The sequence below is a fragment of the Oryctolagus cuniculus genome, chromosome 16 (assembly GCF_964237555.1).
Source record: "Oryctolagus cuniculus chromosome 16, mOryCun1.1, whole genome shotgun sequence".
NCBI classification, from domain to species: domain Eukaryota; kingdom Metazoa; phylum Chordata; class Mammalia; order Lagomorpha; family Leporidae; genus Oryctolagus; species Oryctolagus cuniculus.
In genome coordinates this window covers 48,351,477-48,372,034 of record NC_091447.1, presented here as the reverse complement: position 1 = coordinate 48,372,034, position 20,558 = coordinate 48,351,477, and the positions used below count along the sequence as shown (strand labels likewise).

The following is a 20,558-nucleotide window of genomic DNA, read 5'->3' as shown; positions in this document are numbered from 1 at the left end:
ACTGAAAAAGACATGGCCTTCTAGGAGAGGAAGAATAACAGCATCACAAATTGGCTAACAAGATTTAAGGGACGTTAAGGGAACAAGAACTCCCAAACAGTTTTATCAAACTGTTTTACCTCTTTGTCAAACCAATGGTTTAAAGATCTGTGACTATTTTAAAATTTTCTGTACATAATGAAATCGAAATATTTTCATTTGATTATAATTTTAGCCCTTGCCTATATTCTTGCTGAACTATGGCATTTTTACTTGTTGAATGTTTGATTTTATGGAGCATTAAGCCTTTGACTACAATGTAAATTAAAAAGTGTTTTCTCTCAAAAACTAAAAAAAGAAAGAAAAGAGAAGAAAGAAGTAAGGAAGGAAATGAAAGAGGGAGGAAGGGAATTATCATTATACCCTTAATATTGCATCTATGAACTATATTAAATCTGTTGTCTTTAAAAATTTTTTCATAAAAAGTCCTTAACAGCATGAAAAAAAGAATTCCCAAGGTTCCACGTGAATTGTTAGCAAAGATGTTGACTGAAGTTTACGGTTTACAAGGTAATAAATGTTCCTCACTTCACCACTTGGTAAGGCACAGGAACTGGGAGGTGGCTGCAGGCTGGGTACTGCCTCCAAAGTGCCCGAGATGTTACTGATTCTTGTCTGGGCAGGACGGCTTCCTTAATGGCCAGGCAATGAGCCTCAGCTGTGCACCATAATAGTTACTAGTGCTAAAATGTATCAGGATCAGAAAAGAAGTTTTTGCCTTCTTTCTAACAAGTTACAGAGACATGCACCTACAATGAGCATTAAATGGGAGAATATTTAAACCACTATGGATAAAATCCTGGTGAGTTTTGAGAATTTTGGCTGGTTCACTTTGGAGAAAATGTGGCAGGATTATTGCTGAGAAAGAATGTCAATTACTGGCCCATGCTAAGGGGCAACACCTTTGGGATTTATCATACTAATTTTAGATTCATTCAAAGATGACGGAAAAAGTTCTCAGAGAGTTGTAGTGACTCCTGACTATAATAATAGAGCCTTGGTTTTATCTGGAAGATTTCTCTGATACCAACTCCCATAGGAAACTAAGGAGACAATGAATAATATTTGGGATCCATTGTCCCAGATTGGGTTTACAAAGTGGAAGAATGTCAGTAGAGAATGAGACTGATCCAGGGAAATCTAAATGAATTGGTATGGTCAATTCCATTCTGGAAAGTTCCCCTATCCTTTAGTTTAAACCAGGCATTAACTTAGATGGTATGACAATAGAGCAAGAAATACTTTGGCTTAAGATGTGTTCTTTCTTGAAGAGGGAGATGATATGTCAGTATGTAATTTGTAAACCAACTCAAGGGCATAACATCCACAGCCCCAGAGAGAAAGCAATCCAGCCACTCCGAGTCAAGGGCTCTGTAAGGCTGAAATACATTGTATCAGTAACGGTAAACTTGATATTAGATATAGGACTCTGAATGAACCAACAACACTGGTAGTTGGTTCATGCGCAGCAGACGGACTGTTTGAAAACAAATGCAGATGCAAAGTCTGTCACAGAGATTCTCTCTCCTGCTGAACCCTATTCCCTCCCTCCCCTTCTATCCTGTTTTCAGCTGCTTCAAGGAGAAAGATGAGTAGGAGAGGGACCAAAATTGTCCTGTCACCAAGAGGGACTGGAGATCATACACATATCTGTGTCTGCTATGGAACCCTGGAGAGGGGTTCTTAGTCACTTACATGTTGTTGGTTGCAGGCACCCAAGTCACCACCCTATCTGATACTGTGGGAGAAGAGGGGTGTGCAAATGATGGTGTTTGCACTTGGTTTAGCATCAGGAATAGATACAATGTAACCTTTGGGAGGGAATGACATGCCCATTCAAGACTCTGTGTTGTTGCTTCTACATCTGGATATACGGCAGGACTTGTCATGTTTGAACTTCCTAGACTCACAAAGGCTGGAGGAGATTCCCCTGACCAATAAGAGCCACATGGAGAGAAGGACTGGTAAGACACCTGAGTGATTCTTAACTCCTCTGCCATCTGCAATAAAAGGCTGAGTTAGGATTTCACGTAAGTTCCTCGACTCTTTGATACCCAAGTGCTAACTATGTAAATGATGCCCAAACACAACCAAGCTCCTTATACAGTCTATGTAAGAGAGACTGCATGAATCCATCATTTTGCCCAATACAGCAATGCATCTGTCATCATAGACTGAGCACACAGTCAAGGACTATTTTTCTGAAGTGGGGGTGGCCACAGCATGGCAGACCTGGCACGTGGGACTCATGTCAAGAAATGACCGTTTTCCCCCTGGCAAACTGACTACCTCCTACCTTGGACCATTTCTTTGGGCTTCTGGTAGTATCTGACCACAGGTGATAGCTGTTCAGGTATAGTGCTGCTGTTCCACTCTGACCAGCTAATTCTAGCCACTCCATTTTGGTTCTTGGAAAAAAATCTGTATAAAGCTTGTGGTTTTATGGATCATTTGAAATTTGACAATGGTACAAATTTTTCCTTAAAAAGCTACACAGAAATGGACTGAGAGTAGGGATAGTCAATGGACCTTTCATGCCTCCTACTGTCACTGAGCGTTACACAGCCTCCTCAGAAAGTGACTGAGGAGGACTTCTGACTCTATATCCCTCATCCCCTCCTGGGGTACACACTTCAGTAAGGCACTCTGGTCACTAAATACTTCATGATCAGAAAAGGGGAAATTAGACATTATACAGTATATACATATTTTATACATATATTACAGATACACAAGAGGTACTTAAAAACATCAGTGAAAAATGGAAATAGAAGGTAAGTTTACTGCAAAGAAATTTTCAAAGTCAGGCACACATCTTTTCTTAATACACATTGTCCATCAACTTTTTTGAAGCTCTCCTATGTGTGTGTGTATGTGTGTGTGTGTGTGTGTGTGCAGATGCACACACACATCTTATATAAGGTTGAATACAATTATCTGAAAACCCAGAACTCGGCATGACTCTTGCTGGGCATGATATGCTATTATTTACTCCAACAGCAAGCCCAGGGCCACTTGGGTAAAACCTCTAGTCATAGCCGAGCCAGAAGGGGTCCTAGTCATAGCCGAGCCAGAAGGGGTCCTAAGAGGTTCAAACATAGCTCTGATCTGCCTGTGTGGTTATCTTGTTAGATTATCATGATCCTAGATCACAAGGGTTAATGACCACTTACTGAGTGCACTGCTAACCTAGTTCCCCTACCATGGCCTACACAGGCAAAGATGGGGTACACAGGAGCTGGCACTGTGACATAGCGGGTCAAGCAGCTGACTGTGTTGCCAGCATCCCATGTGAGTGCTGGTTCAAGCCCCAATCACTCTACTTCTGATCCAGCTGCCTGCTAATATGTCTGGAAAAGCAGTGGAAGATGGCCCAAATGCTTGGGCTCCTGCACACATGTGGGAGACCCAGATGAAGCTCTTGGCTCCTGGCTTCACTATGGTCCAGCTCTAGCCATTGTGGAACCAGTGGATGGAAGATTTCCCTCTCTGCCTCTGCTACTCCCTCTCTGTAACTCCACCTTTCAAATAAATAAATAAACCTTTAGCAAAAAAAGAAAGATCACTTGTTTCTCAGAGTCTCCTTCCTAGAAGAAAAACACTTGGTATGGCTCTCACACTGCTGCAAATGTCTTCAAGGCAACTGACTTTGGTTCTACCGTGTCCACCACGTGTTGTAATCATAATTTGATTGCCATTTCCCTTAAGCTTACTGGGAAATCTATCAAAATGAGCAAAGTATGCCCCCAGCTCTTGTCCCAGAAAAACATCAATCAACTATTCCCATAGCCCTCCCATAGCACGCTGCCTGTCCAGTACAATAATGACCACAGCTCCCTTTGGAGGTAAAGATGGGCAAGATTCCTGCCAACTTTGAAGACTCAAATTCCCAGACTTTGGGTTCCTTTCCTATGAGGCAATCAGGCGTTATCATTTCCTCTGCTCATAACCCCGTGGGAACTGGGATAAGTGCTAGGACTTCTCTGTGAATACCAAACTGTCCTTTGTTTCTCATCAGGACTCTTACATCTGCTAAAGTATCCATGAGGGGCTGATGCTGTGATGCAGTGGGTTAAAGCCCCAGCCTGCAGTGCTGGTATCCCATGTGGGTGCTGCTCCACATCTGACCCAGCTCTCTGCTGTGGCCTGGGAAAGCAGTGGAGATGGCCCAAGTCCTTGGGCCCCTGCACCCATGTTGGAGACCTACAAGAAGCTCCTGGCTCCTGGCTACAGATCAGCTCAGCTCTGGCCATTGGCAGTCATTTGGGGAGTGAACCAGCGGATGGAAAACCTCTCTCTCTCTCTCTCTCTCTCTCTCGCACTCACTCTCTCTCGCACTCACTCTCTCTCTGGCTCTACCTCTCTCTGTAACTCTGTCTTTCCAATAAATAAAATAAATCTTTAGAAATAAATAAAGTATCCCTGAAACTGTGGCAGACTCACTTGTTGGCTTTCAAGTATAGGAAAATTCTCAGCTCTCAACAATCAGTACATATTTATTATTCCATAGCAATCATACCTTACCATATTAATAAAAGAAAAAATTAAATAAGCATTTATGGAAGATTCTTCTTACTCTCCTATATTTATCTGTCAAAATTAGGAGAATAAAAGAAAATGGTTTCTAAATAACTCTAATTCTTCGTCATTCATCCAGCCTACTATAAATATTTTCAATGCATTTTCATTCTTCTGTTTCATCCTATTTTTAATCTTGAGTAGGAAGCACGGTAATTTCACGAGTTTTAAGTCAATGGTAACTAATTCAGTAAAATGTGTTTTCAAACAATGCTTAGGGTTCCATGTTATTTTTGGAGAGAGCAGTCATTCCAAAGACAACAACGTGATGGCACCTGATGTGTCACATTAAGTCTCTCAATAGTTTATATAACTTTTGTTTCCTCCAGGTAAAACAATCTTGTAAAATAAAAACAAAAAATTATGGATGAACCTGAAAGTTTTATTAAATTTTTTTGCTTTCTAATTTAGAAAATAACATACTAATTTGTGAAAACTCAAATATTACAGAAATGTATGAATTCACAAGTCTATATACTGCCATTAATTCACTAGTCCCAAAAAATGCTACTGTTAATTGCTCCACAAATAATAACATAAATGTATACTTAATAAAAATACAGTCTACTTGTTGTCACTTTATCTTGGGTACATGGACTTATCAGTACATACAGATATCCCAGTTTTTAAACAGCTTATACACAGTTGCACACTGTGGTATATAAAAAACTTGTCCCTTAACTCCTTACTGAAGGCTGTTTCCACTAATCAATAAAAACAATGCTGTCTTATCACTACATCACACACTCTAAGAGTACTTCTGTGGATAAACACCCACTGATCTGTAAATCTGCTGAATGACACAGCTTTCATGAATGCTCCCTAGTTCATGATTGCTCAGTAATGCCACATTAGAGTTCCGCTCTCACCTTTGTGGTCAAGGATTTGAGTTTTCCCAGCAGTGACTGTTTATTGGAATACACAACCTCTTCTTCATTGTCTTCTCCTTCCATAATAGCGCAGCTGTCTGCAGCTGGGAGCTCACACTCTTTTGAGTTAGTCGTCATTACCAACTTGGAATATTTGTACTCCAGTCTAAGTAATGGTAAACAAAATAAATAAATAATACAGTGACAACTTATTTTCATATAAACTAGTACTTATTTTGGTAGCCAAATGCCAGCTCATCCAATTGTCTGGTAGTAGTTGACCCATAGCAAATTTCCTTCACCAACAGCACCGGCAAATGTGTTCTCATTTATCAACCATCTTATACAAACACTTCCCAGGACGACAGAGAATCAGTTCAACACACTTAAATCTACCATTACTTTGCACAGACAACTGTTCAATTGTGATAAACTTTTTGAAACTAAAACAAAAAACGTTGCAATGTGAATGCATTCTCTTAATTTATAAATATTTGGAAGTCAGTTCACTACTGGGTTTTCCAAAGTTTGATTCACAAAAATAAGAATATCAGATAGGCAAAGTGATTCAGTCTTCACTGTCTCTCTATATGATTTATTCTTTACCCCTACATAATATATTTTTTCCACAGCCTGAGATTTGAAAAGGTCCAAGTCCTATCACAAGTCAATATATATCCAGGGGGTAGACTCAGTACTCGATTCCAGATTCTTGGAGACATGGAGTAAATAAAAGTAATGTTTGCTTATATGCTTAGTCTGTTTCTTTGCAAACAGAAGAAGAAGTGGGGCAAGAAGACAGCATGATGTCATCAAAAGAAAAACAGACACAGACAATCTGTCCTTCAACACCAGCTCTGCTCCCGCCCACCTGAGTACCAGAAAGCCTCCAATGTGCTTTGCTGTGTAATAAACAGTTCTGTTTCAATGACCTGCAATGTTCTATGATTTTCCTACCATCAGAGCAACAATCATTTCTTCTGCTTGCTTTCTGCTTTGCTGTAACTCCCTCCATAGAAGGACTGCTTGTGTCCACTGGATATAATGATTAGATTTTTTGTTCCCAAAACCAGGTGGTCCCTCTAGTTCCTCTATGATCATTCCAATGTGCTTACTTACTTTTGATTCTTTTTCCAGAAGTAGCAAGTAAGAGCCACCAGCAAAACAGCTGTGAAGGCTCCCACCCCTGCACCAACTTTCAGCCAAAAGTCAACTGTCTCACAGGTTGACAATTTTTTCTCTGGCAAAGAAATTCCTTTGATGCACCATTTGGGGTCATTCCATACATATAAGGTTTCCTTTTAAAAAACACAGATAACATAGATAACATTATAATTATATCCACAGTCAGTTGTGGGAGCTAGATTTGTTACAAGGTCAAGCTCTCAGGTATGATAAGAAAGGATTTTGCTAATTTTTTACTCATACTGGGCTAACAGGATGATCCAGGCATACATTTAACAGAAGCTCTACAAAAAAGAGATACAAAAGAGGATAAATCAGGAAATAATGAATGAAAACACAAACCAAATGAAGGCATCAGAATAGCTCACTACATCAGCTGAAGTTGTGGAATAAAAATTATCCCATCTGGACACATCATTGGAGCTGCTTCCCTCGTGTTTTTATGATCCCTGACCTCTTGAGAATCTTTTTGAATGAAATATTAGGGTGCTTAATATAATTCATTGGAATGGCCTTCACTTTCCTCTCTCCCATTGTGTAGGTTCATTTCCCCAACAAGCCTCTCCCTGGTGAAAGAGAAGACTTGACCCAGGGCATATTATGTGCCAGGGCCAGTAGCGCTTTGTGTCTGGTATGGGGTAGATACACAGACTGCTCCCTTATTCCAATGCCAAAACAAGGACAGTGTTTTTCTGGATCGCTAATACCCACACCAGGTACTCAAGTCCTCCCAGAGTGTGATTTAATCCCATGATTGGGGCAATTAGAGCTTTCAAAATGCTAAGTTACAACTAACTAGTGAACAATACAATCAATACACTGGGTCTCAACCATCAATGTTTAAAAACAAACAGATCAAATGAGGCCAATCAAGAAAGGAAAATCAAACTGCTATGCATGGTTCCTTATGTAGATCAACAGATACAAAGACCAGTAGGCATGGAGAAAAAAAGTTTACATCCATTGACATTACTTGACCCAAACAAAAATGTTTGCTTTCTGAGTCTCAATAGATTTTTCTATTGAATGATGGTCTTTTTTATCAACAGTATAAGAGAACAATATAACCTAATGTTTGACTTCATGACTATATATGTGTGTGTGTGTGTGTGTGTATAGGTATATATATGTGTGTGTATATATATATATATTCTTGCGGTGAGTCATGAAAGTGTAGTAGACTCTCATTTATTTTGGAAAAAAGGTTCGATTAAGTTTCCAGTAAGAACTTTCTGCACATTTTTTGAAGAGGATATTTGTGATTGAATTTTCAGTACATGACAATTCTAATATTTTCATTAAACTTAATGTATAGGAATTGCATTTAAAGTAAGTAACATTATTTTTATTTAAAAATGAGATTAGAAATGAAAATATGACTGTTGCAAATAATAATAATAAAGTGCAAATAATAATAAAGAAAAATCTATGCTTCAGTCATCAGGTATTGACTTTGTTTGAAGTGCATTCTAACAAGACAAAAGATTGTGCAAGAGTGTACTTGTTTTTTTTCAAATGCACCACACACAATGGAAATAGCAAGCCCTAATATCCAATCACAAACTCACAACAAACAACATCTTAACACTTCAAATCTTAAAAGAGACTTGCATACCCGGAACACTTACTTTTTAAATAAGCTTCTCAAATAGCACCAAAGAATAAAAGATCAAACTATTGCTGAAATTTCTTAGTCATTCTATAATTATTAATTAGAAAGACTTATCCCTTCATTCAAACTTCATATCCTTTGAAAACAAGAAAATGGGTGACACTGCTGCTGAAAATTTTATTCTTACAGCATGTAGTAGTATTTTGTAAACAGGGTTAAGATAAGTTTAATGATAAATCTTAAAACATTTCTTAGAGATAAGATAGTATCTCTTTGAATCTTTACTACTGCTTGACATTTAAAAATAACAGTTAATGCACACTCAGAACCTGGTATAGATTTTTTGAGATCCAATTTGATAAGAGCACTTTTATCAGAAGCTGTTTATATTAGCTATTCATGGAGGACTTGTATTCTATAAATTTAACTTCATACACAGGTGTTTTTGACATATTTACAGAACTGAGGAAATGTACAATCAGAATATAGTGAAAAAGTAAGGATGGAACAAGAAAGAGGACCAAAAGGGCAGAATGGTTAAAAAACTAAATGATCCTCTCTCTCTCTTTCTGTATCCATCTCTGTCTTTCAAATACATAAATATAAATCAATTTTAAACTATTTTTTAAAAGGGCTAGGCATCTGCTTGCATCCCATATTTTGGAGTGCCTAGCATCAAGTCCTAGCTCCATCTCCATTCCAGCTTCCTGTAAATGAGCACCCTGGAAAGCTGTAGGTGACTGCGAAAATTCTAGGGTCACTACACTCTCTCAAGGGACCCAGATTGAGCTCCTGGTTCCTAGCTTCACCCTGCCCAGTCTCCGGTGCTGTGGGCATTTGGCAAGTGAATCAGCATATGGAAGATGACTGTCTCTCTCTAACAAATGAGTTAATTAATTAATAAAAAAAATTGTTACAGCTAAATTATATCCATTGCAACATTTTGCAATCACTTTTTTCTATCACGAAGCTTTAGTATTCAAGGAAATCCACCCTTATTCACTGAAACATAATAGAAAACACAGCAAAAGTTGCCGCTGATCAATGGAGCTCAAGGAACTGACGCTGAAGTGTTTTATTCAGAGATTGAAGGTGGCCTTGCCTGCCTCCCATATCAGAGCCACTTGTCTGTAGTTGCAAGGAGATTCACTAAGGGGGGGTGCACGAACTGTGCAGCGACATTCTTATTTTTCTAATTGGTATTCAATGTCATCTCACAAATATCTTCAAGATTGACATCTAAATATGATAGGTTGCAGGCATTTATTCTAGCAGTAAAGACACTGGTTGGGAGGAGGGGGAGGCAGGCATCTGACAAGCAATTGAGATTCCACGTGGGACACCCACATCCCATAGTAGAGCAATGGGTTCTACTCCCAGCTCTGCTTCTGATGCCAGCTGGCTGCCAATGTGACCCCAGGAGGCAGCAGGTGACAGCTCAAATACTTGGGTTCCTGCCACAAATGTGGGAGACCCAGGCTGAGTTCTGTACTCCCAGCTTTGTCCTGGCATTTCTGAAGTGAACCAATGGAACAGGAGACAACCCTGTTCATTCGTTCGTTTGTTTGTTCTCTCTCTCTCTAACTCCCTCTCTCTTTCTCTTTCTCTTTCTTCCTCCCTCTCCCTCTCCTTCTCTCTGACTCTCATATAGGCAAATTAAAATAAAACAATGTTTTCAGCTTTTTCTCAAATATATAACAGAGGAAGTATCAAATCCCAAATTAAATAAATAATAGAATATCTGTCAATAGCTAAAAATCTTGTTTTCAAAAAAATATTTAATGAGAAGAGAAATTCTAATGATATGTGAAATACAAAAAAGAAACAGAGTAGAATTGCAGCTTGAAGAAAACAAACAACAAATAGGCAAGCATGTGATGGCAAAGTCGGCAGGAAGAGGTTGATTCTATACATATGCATGTGTTTTACTTTCTAGACATGTCTCATGTGGCCTGAAACACAAGCCCCCATCTTAATTATACTTATAACTGCATTATATAAATCCTATGTTTGTTTCATGACATGTCTTTGTAATCCAGGTAAATATCTTTGGCCAAAAATTCCCCTGCCATGCCATGATTCATTTTCCTTAGCATCAGTGCACATCTGCAGCTAACCCAGAATGTGGCAGTTTAGTCACCAGACTGGATTATAAAAGCATACTAGCATCACATTAGCATCAAGTGAACTGGAAGCTTTAGCCACGCTTGTGACCTGAGTAATGCTAGATTAACCAATTACTTCTCCAGTGACACAGTTCTGCTTCGCTGGGTCAGCCCTTACCTGAAAGCCTCTCTTGCAAGCGCCCTCAATCTCGTGGTAGTCATGCTGTGTGCACAGAGGGCAAGCCTCAGCGCTCTCCCACAGGAAATAGAAGGTGCACCCATCACAGGTTCCTGCCGGGCACCGGCTGAAATAAACAACACACTCAGTTCACACCAAGCAACGGCTGAGTCCGGCTGGGTACCATGTGGACATCAGGGAAACACACGGGGAGCAACATCTAAGAGAGATGAAACCAGGATGAGAGAACGTTTTGTATCCACAAGGATGTGTGGAGTTAGAAATGCAGTTAACAACAAGTACTGCAAGGAGGAGGAGGGGGCAGGGACATCTGGAACCTTCCTACACTGCTGATGCGGATGTAAAGTAGCGTGGCTGCTTTGGAAGACCCTGGCAGTTCCTCAAACAACTAAACACAGAGTTACCATATGACCCGGGAACCTACTCCTAGGTCTGTTCCCAAGAGGAAAAAAAAACATGTCCACACAAAAACCTGCACATAAATGTTTGCAGCAACATTATTCATAACAGTTAGAAGGTGGAAAAGAGCCCAGACATTCATCAACAGGTGAATGGATAAACAAAATGCAATATATCTGAACAATGGCGTGTTTTTCAGCCAAGGAAAGGAATGCATTACAAGTACTCAAGACATCTTAGATATACCCTGACGATATGCTAAGTCAAGAAAAGCAGTCACAGAATTCCACACATTACAGGCCGGCGCCGCGGCTCACTAGGCTAATCCTCTGCCTAGCGGCGCCGGCACACCGGGTTCTAGTCCCGGTCAGGGCGCCGGATTCTGTCCCGGTTGCCCCTTTTCCAGGCCAGCTCTCTGCTGTGGCCAGGGAGTGCAGTGGAGGATGGCCCAGGTGCTTGGGCCCTGCACCCCATGGGAGACCAGGAAAAGCACCTGGCTCCTGCCATCGGATCAGCGCGGTGCGCCGGCCGCAGCACGCCGGCCGCGGCGGCCATTGGAGGGTGAACCAACGGCAAAAGGAAGACCTTTCTCTCTGTCTCTCTCTCTCACTGTCCACTCTGCCTGTCAAAAAAAAAAAAAAAAAGAATTCCACACATTACATTATGCTATTCATATGAAAGCTCAGGATTGGGAAATCTGTAGAGACACAGTAGATTAGTGGATGTTCAGGACTGGAAGGGGGTCTAGAGTATAGGGAGGTGATAGCCAAAGGGTTCAGAGCTTCTTTCGGAGGTGATGGAATATCCTAAAATTGAATGTGGTGATATTTGTACTCATCTGTGAACACATTTTTTAAATATTTATTTATTTGAGAGGTACAGTTATAGACAGAGAGAGGAAGAGACAGAAAAGAGAGGTCTTCCAACTGCTGGTTCACTCCCCAAATGGCTGCAACAGCTGGACATAGGCCAATCTGAAGCCAGGAGCCAGGAGCTTCATCTGGGTCTCCCACATGGGTGCAGGGGCTCAAGCACTTGGGCCATGCTCTGCTGCTTTCCTAGGTACACTAGCAGGGAACTGGATTAGAAGTGGAGCAGCTGGGACTCAAACTGGCACCCATATGGGATGCTGGTGCCACGGGCGGAGGCTTAACCTACTAGGCCACAGCACAAATCCCCTGCAAATACATTAATAACACTGAATTGTGCGGCTGGTGCTGTGGCGTAGTGGGTAAAGCTGCTGCCTACAGCATCCCATATGGGTGCCAGTTTGAGTCCCAGCTGCTTCACTTCCGATCCAGCTCTCTATTATGGCCTGGGAAGGCAGTAGAAGATGCCTCAAGTCCTTGGGCCCCTGCACCTGTGTGGGAGACCCGGAAGAAGCTCCTGGCTCCTAGTTTCAGACTGGCCCAATTCCAGCCATTGTGTGGCCATTTGGGGAGTGAAACAGCAGATGGAAGACCTCTGTTTCTCTCTCTCTCTCTCTCTCTCTCTCCTGTGCCTCTGCCTCTCTGTAACTTCACCTTTCAAATAAATAAATCTTTAAAAAAATGTTAAGAAACATAAAAACACTGAATTGTATGTTTTAAATGGGTGAATTGTGCCGGCGCCGTGGCTCACTAGGCTAATCCTCCGCCTTGCAGCGCCGGCACACCGGGTTCTAGTCCCGGTCGGGGCGCCGGATTCTGTCCCGGTTGCCCCTCTTCCAGGCCAGCTCTCTGCTGTGGCCAGGGAGTGCAGTGGAGGATGGCCCAAGTGCTTGGGCCCTGCACCCCATGGGAGACCAGGATAAGTACCTGGCTCCTGGCTTCAGATCAGCGTGATGCGCTGGCTGCAGCACGCCGGCCGTGGCAGCCATTGGAGGGTGAACCAACGGCAAAGGAAGACCTTTCTGTCTCTCTCTCTCACTGTCCACTCTGCCTGTCAAAAAAAAAAAAAAAAAAGTTTAAATGGGTGAATTGCATGGTATGTAAATTATATCTGTATAATGCTGTTTTTTTTTAATTTAAAGGAAATCACTTTTTAAAGTGATTTGACTTTTTTTTCAGATTGACTTTTTTTTTTCACTGTCACTCATGAGAGAGAACACGCAGTATAATGTCTGTTTGGCTTCTGTCACTAATATAATGACTTCCATTTCCATCTATTCTGTTGTAAATGACAGAATATCATTCATTTCTGTGACTGAATAATATTCCATATTATTGGATATTATATATAGCACACTTTCTTTATCCATTCATCCACTGACAGACACCTAGGTTGGGAAAGGTGTGTGAGAAAGAAGGGTGGAGGAGACAGGAGGGAGGTTGGGCAACAGGTACAAAACACAATAAGACAGAAGTAGCAGGTTCTTTTGTTCCATAGCACAGTGGGGTGACTGTGCTTTACAATAACGTATTATGCACTGGAAGGCAGCAGCTGGTAGGCTCTAAACACAAAGATAAGGAGACAGAAAGGCTAATTGCCTGGTCTGTCAGTTTTCACCATATATCAGTGTTAAAATATTGCATAAAAAAGTGCTACATAAACCAAAAATTCTTAAAAATAAGTAATAAAAAGTTTAAAAGAGAGACCTAAATAATGACAAAAGAAGTTCTGGAAAGGCGTGGCGGTGGAAGTGATAACTAGTAAACGAGTCTGGGATATTCAACAGGAATCGGCCAGAACAAAGGGAGAAAACAGAGATGAAGTGCAGAGAGATGAACTGGTGTGACGAACGGTGCAGAAGTACATGTGGGTTGTTGCTGGTATCAGTATCAAGGGGTTACTGTGCACGCAGGCAGGATGTGGCTGGTAGAAGGCCCTATATATTAAGGAGGTGTGATTTCTGTCTGAGGTAACAGGTTTGGGCAAGGGACTTTAGAGAAAAGAATAATGCCCAGCACAAGGGACTTCTAGAGAGTAAAGATATGACCACACAATTGTCTAAAGTGAACACACAGGCCAACACACAGCTCAGCAATACAAAGGACTTTGCAATCCTGGTCTCCTTTGTCTTAGTACACTTCCAGGGGCAGCAACCTTCACCACGTTACAAATGACAGAAGAACTTAGACAAAGGCGGGATCACACTGAACCAACCAAAAGATAGGGTCCGAGAGAGACTTTTTAAAAAGGCTTTATTTTTATTTATTTGAAAGGCAGAGCTATGGACTCATCCTGCGAGGCCCACACTGTCAGGATGGTAGGGTGACAGCATTTTTCAACAAGAAGCACCAGAGACAGTTTCAGTGAACATGTCCATTCATTAACAATCAGGCACAAGCTTTCAAAGTGCAGGCAGAGGGGCATAGCTAGCTCAGGGTAGCAACACTACTTCTACTGGATAAAGCAGATACTGGCACCTCTACATTTCTCCAATCAGCTTGAAGGTCATGTAGTCTATGTTGCCTTCCAGGTGGTCTTTATGGGTCTGGGCCACACCCAGGAGCTGTTTACCTAGTTGACAATTACAAGGCCCTTCAACAAGAAGTGGGGGCAGGGGAAATATGCCTGGAGTCCCTGCCACCTGCCAGCATCCAGGTCATGTGTGGGGGTCCCACTGTACTGAGCCATTACCAGGGTTTTTCCGGGGTGGGGGGGCATGGTGTGCCATGCCCTCTTAACCTCTTGCAAGGGCTAGGCAGGCAGTCTCCCAGGATTAACCAAAAAAAGTGAGAGACAGAAAGAAAGAGCTCTTCCATCCACTGGTTCACTCCCCAAAAAGCTGCACACCTAGAGCTGAGCCAGGAGTCTGGAACTACATCCAGGTTTCCCATGTGGTCAGTAGAGGCCAAGAACTTGGGTGATCCTTCACTGCTTTCTCAGGCACATTTGCATGGAGCTAGATGAGCAGCGGAGTAGCTGAGACTCAAACCAGCACTCCAATATGGGCTGCCGTCAGCACAAGTAGAGGCTTAACCTACTAAACCATGATGCCAGCCCCTGATGGAGACTTTTTGAAACTCTGCTTTCTGGTGGGTGAGCCTATTATATCAACTTACTCTTTCATTTTAGGAACAGATGAACACCTCATGGCTCAGAACTCAGAATGCTGTATAGACAATCCTGACTGCCAGAAGCTACTGGTAAAGGTTCTAATGAGAATGGCTGCTTTGTTCGTGAATTCATTAAAAATTAGGGGGAGAATTGTTCCCTTAATTTTTCTACAATGCATCCAGCTCCCTTATACCAAGCCACATAAACACATACTCTTCCCTGGAAACTCCCTGCAGACTTTTGCTGATGCTAAATACAAGGGTCCCGAAATATGTAACAGCAAAAAGACAGTAAAAAACAATAATAATAAACTTAAAACACAACTCAAATTGTTTTCAATGTCTTTCTAATGATAAATGGTCTACATTTTCAGCCTTCCAATAAATTTCAGTTTTAGTTAACTAAATGTTATTTCAAGGTACCCTAGAATATAATCACTAAAAATACTATGTTCCTAAAAATTGACATTTTTACATTCCTATCTTTCCAAAGTGTGTGTGTTCTATAGACTAAGCAGACATGGGTGGGTTGCAAATCAAAGCAATGCTTTGCATAACACACTGTAACAGAAGCACAGCATTATGTGTCACAGCTGAGAATAACAGTGAATGGCAACTCTTTAGGAAAATGGCTTAACTCTTATCAGCCTTAATTTCTCTGTTGGCAAAAAGGAAGTAATAAGCACATTCAGAATAAGAAACAAAGAAAAAGATTTGTTGTACAAAATGGCGACTATAGTTGATATACATGAAAAATGCCGGGGCGGGCTTTTGGCACAGCAGTCAAAATGCCACTGGGGATACCTACATTCCATATCGGAGGGTCTGGTTTCAAGTCCTGAGTCTACATCAAATTTCAGTTTCCTGCTAATACACACCCCGGAAGAAGCAGGTGACAGTTCAAGAAGTTGGAACCCTGCCCCATCATGCTAGACCCCAGCTGAAGTACTGGTTCCTAACCTCAGCCTGGTCGATCCTTGGCTGCTGCAGCATTTGGGGAATAAACCAGTGAAAGAAAAAGTTCCTTCTGTCTCTGTCTCTCAAAAAAACAAGTAAATAAATAAATCAGGGATGGGGAGGGAGAGAGGAAGGGAGGGAGGAAGGGAGGAAGGGAGGAAGGAAGGGAGGGAGGAAGGGAGGGAGGAAGGGAGGGAGGGAGGAAGGGAGGAAGGAAGGAAAGATGGAAGGGAGGAAGGGAAGAAGGGAGGGAGGGAGGAAGAAAAGGAGGGAGGGAAGGAGGAAGAAAAAAAATACTGAAAATACTAAGTTGAGCTGGATATGGTGTTCTCTGTAAAATCTCATCACAAAATAACCATTTGTAATTAGCCAGATTTAGTCACACCACAATGTGTGTGTGTGTGTGTGTGTGTATACATCAAATATCATGTCAACACAGTATATGCACACAAGTTTATGTCAACATAAAATAATCAACTTGCAAGTAAACAAAAAGGAGAGCTTAAAAAAAGGCAAGCACAACACAGAAAACTATGCCACATAAAATATTCCCCTACTTTCCATCTACTAAATTGATAAAAGCAACTCAAAATTCTTCCTTTTAAAAACTGAATAAACAGGTCGGCACCGTGGCTCACTAGGCTAATCCTCCGCCTGCGATGCCAGCACCCCAGGTTCTAGTCCCAGTTGGGGTGCCGGATTCTGTCCCAGTTGCTCCTCTTCCAGTCCAGGTCTCTGCTGTGGCCCAGGAAGGCAGTGGAGGATGGCCCAAGTGCTTGGGACCTGCACCTACCAGGAGGAAGCACCTGGCTCCTGGCTTTGGATAGGTGCAGTGCACCAGCCACAGCAAGCCAGCCATAGCGGCCATTGGGGGGTGAACCAACAGAAAAGGAAGACCTTTCTCTCTTTCTCTCTGTCTCTCACTGTCTAACTGCCTGTCCAAAAAAAAAAAGGAAAAAATTGAATGAACAATTTAAAAATTCTCCAAGAATACAATTATTATTTGCATAAAAATAATTTGCAACTTTAAAACTAATTATACTTTTTCTGATCATTTAGCAAAACATATAATCTTTCCAGCTCAGATCTCACATCCCCAAACTATTTTCTACTTCATCTTTTTTGACAAAGAGACGTTTTATAGGATGAAAAAAAACAAGCTTTTTCTTGGGAAGATAGAAGAATTATCTTGTTAAGGTTTGATATAAAAAATAGCTCAATAAATGTGAAGAAGCAACTGACAGAATGGGAGAAAATATCTGCAAACTATGAAAATGATAAAGGATTGAAATTCATAATCTATGAAGAGCTCAAGAAACTCAAAAACAAAACAAATAATCCAGTTAAGAAACGGGCAAAGGACATGAACAGGAATTTTTCAAAGGATGAAATTCAAATGGAGGCTGGCACTGTGGCATAACAGGTAAAGCCACCGCCTGCAGTGCCAGCATCCCATATGGGCACCAGTTCAAGACCCAGCTGATCCACTTCTGATCCAGCTCTCTGCTATGGCCTATGGGCTCCTGAACCCTCATGGGAGACTCAGAGGAAGCTCCTGGCTCCTGGCTTTGGATAGTCTCAGCTCCGGCCATTGCAGCCAGTTGGGAATGAACCAGCGGATGGATGACCTAACACACACTCTCTCTCTCTCTCTCTCTGCCTCTCCTCTCTGTGTGTAACTCTAACTTTCAAGTAAAATAAATAAATCTAAAAAAATAGAAATTCAAATGGCCAACAGACACATGAAAAGATGCTCAAGATCACTAGCCTTGAGGAAAATGCAAATAAAAACCACAATGAGGTCTCACCTCACCTCAGTTAGAATGGCTATTACCCAAAAATTAAAAAAAATTTAAAAAAAAAATAATAAATTCTGGCAAGGATATGGGGGAAAAGGTGCCCTAATCCACTGGTGGTGGGAATGTCAACTAGTACAACCATTATGGAAGACAGTATAGAGATTCCTTAGAAATCTGAAAATAGATCTAACATATGACTCACTTCTGGGAATTTACCCAAAGAAAATTAAATCAGCATATGAAAGAGTTACCTGTACCCTCACATTTATGGCAGCTCAATTCTCAATAGCTAAGATACAGAATCAACTGAGATGTCCATCAACTGATGACTGGATAAAGAAACTGTGGTATTGAAACACTACTCAGCAATAAAAAAAGAATGAAATCCTGTATTTTGCAATAAAATGAATGCAACTGGAAACAATTATACTTAGTGAAATAATCCAGTCCCTAAAAGACAAATATCATGTTTTCTCTGATATGCAGCAGTTAATATAGAATACCAAAAAAGTATGGGAATGAAATGGACATATTGTGATATGATTGTTGTTTTTAGTCCTTGTTTATTCTCCCATGAAACTGTGGTCTTGCTACTTTTCATTTATTGGATATTATGGTTAGTGGTCAATTAAGTTCATGATTATAGAGTGGATTGGAAGCATGTCTTTGTAAAAAAAATAAAGAAAAAAATGGAATGGAGTAGGGGTATTGAGGGAGGGGGAAAGGAAGGGAGGGAAGTACAATTATCTTCTTAGAACCATACCTGGGAGGACTTGGGAAGATGGTAGAATAGGGAGGGTGCTTACTGCTCTAGTCTAGAAGATAGTTTTAAAAAAAACGTAGAGAGAATGCAATCTCAAGAAAGAGTTAGGGAGAAAATGGCAAAGAATACTCCACACAAATTATAAGGACACTGTAGATCTACATGGAAGGTGTGGATGCACACGACTCAGGACCCCAGCAGCTGCGAACCTCAGCACCAGCTCTGGAGAGTGAGGTGGGACCAGACTTTAGCATCCTAAGTCACTGGCAATAAAGCTGCAGGAAGAGCCTGGCATGAGTCCAGCTTGGAGCCCTATGGGGGACAGTACACCTGGCAACCTAGAGGGAAAAAAAGAGGCCATATTTCTCTATCCCTGACCAACTGGCACTGACATCCTGTAACTAGCAGAGAGGGGGCAGGTGCCATTTTGGACATACTAACAGCTGTGCCAGCGCATGTCTGCATGCCAGCAGCCAGCTGAGAGGAGATGCCGGAGTCTGGCAGAGGAACTGACAGGGATGTGGGTACTTGTGACTGTGGGAGCCTTGTGTGCTAGGACTGTGAAAACACTGGCTACATGGGAGGGCACAGGGTGTGGCTAGGACTTTGAACAGTCACTGTGGGCAGCTCCACACACTTGGAGCTCACTGATTTCCTGGTGAGGGCCATTGTTGTGAGATCTGTGCTCATACAAAGGACTATACGGAGACTTTGTGCTGTTCCTGTGGCAGAGCAAACAAATATACTAACTGGGGCTAATGACTATGCATAGGTCTCCTTGGAGGAGAGGAGGTGAGCATGAGACTATGTCAACAGAGCTGAAGAAACCTCCCCCCTTAATAAAAAAAAAAAAAAGAGGAGAGGAGATTTATCATGCCCAGTTTGGGTGTCACCTTGGACACTCCCCTCACCCTGAAGCACTGAATGAAGCTTCCTGGTCACACCCAGCACACACCTCAGGGTATTCACTGAAAAAGCGGCACTCCACTAATCCACAGAGACATAGTCCAAAGATAAAAGCCATCACAGCGGGGGGGGGGGGGGGATCTAGTATCTCCACAAATGCACAAATGCTAAAAATAAACACAGCAATTCAATAAACAAGAATAAGGAAGGCAATATGACGCCTCCAAAGAACACAACAACATTTCAATACTAGAATGTGAAAACAAAGAGATTACAGAAATGCCAGAAGTGGAATTCAAAAAATTGATCATAAGATTACTTAAAAGTAATCAGAAGCAAATCCATGAGTTAAAGAAATCCATACAAGACATGAAATTACGATTTTAAAGGGAAATGAAAATGAAATATTAGAAATAAAGAATAATAATAAAGAATTCAATGGAACACTTAAAAAATTCAGACTTGTTGAGGCAAAAGAAAGAATATCTGATGTAGAAGACCAATTTCTGAAAATTTTACAATCGGACCAAAAAATAAAAAGAAAATAGAAAACTAAAAAATGGTGTTGGAGATTTATGGGGTACTATCAAACAACCCAACATATGGGTCTTAGGAGTTCCTGAAACATGGAAATAGAGAAGAGATTAACCTTTTCAGTCTAAACATTACAGAAACTTTCCCAATTTGAGAAAGAAATGGATGTCCAAGTAGAGGAAGCACACAGAACTCCTAACAAACATGACCAGAAAAGATCTTCAACATAACACATTGTAATAAAACTCACCACAGTAAAACATAAAGAAAAGATTCTAAAATATGCATAAGAGAAATGCTGGATTCCTTTCAGAGGATCTCCAATTAGACTCACAGCTGAGTTCTCATCAAAAACCCTATAGGCTAGGAAAGAATGGTGAGATATATTCCAAGTCTTAAGAAAAAAATACTGTCAACCCAGAATACTATTACCTGCAAAGTTCTCATTTATGAATGAAGGTGAGATAAAGACCTTCCATAACAAACAGAAATTGAGGCCGGCACCGTGGCCCAATAAGCTAATCCTCCGCCTTGCAGTGCTGGCACACCGGGTTCTAGTCCCGGTCGGGGCACCGGATTCTGTCCCGGTTGCCCCTCTTCCAGGCCAGCTCTCTGCTGTGGCCAGGGAGTGCA

The 20,558-nt window shown here is 41.4% G+C and overlaps 1 protein-coding gene across 2 annotated transcripts in view; it reads right to left on the bottom strand.

The window, feature by feature from the left end:
* ELAPOR2 (endosome-lysosome associated apoptosis and autophagy regulator family member 2) overlaps positions 1-20,558 on the bottom strand; it is a 200,958-nt gene that overhangs the window by 6,787 nt on the left and 173,613 nt on the right. For both annotated transcript variants that reach the window (XM_002713858.5, XM_051853011.2), the window contains 3 exons: positions 10,567-10,693; positions 6,606-6,784; positions 5,487-5,652 (listed from right to left, as the gene is read on the bottom strand). In XM_002713858.5, coding sequence (XP_002713904.1) covers positions 5,487-5,652; positions 6,606-6,784; positions 10,567-10,693 — 472 coding nt within the window. The remainder of the gene's footprint in view (positions 1-5,486; positions 5,653-6,605; positions 6,785-10,566; positions 10,694-20,558) is intronic.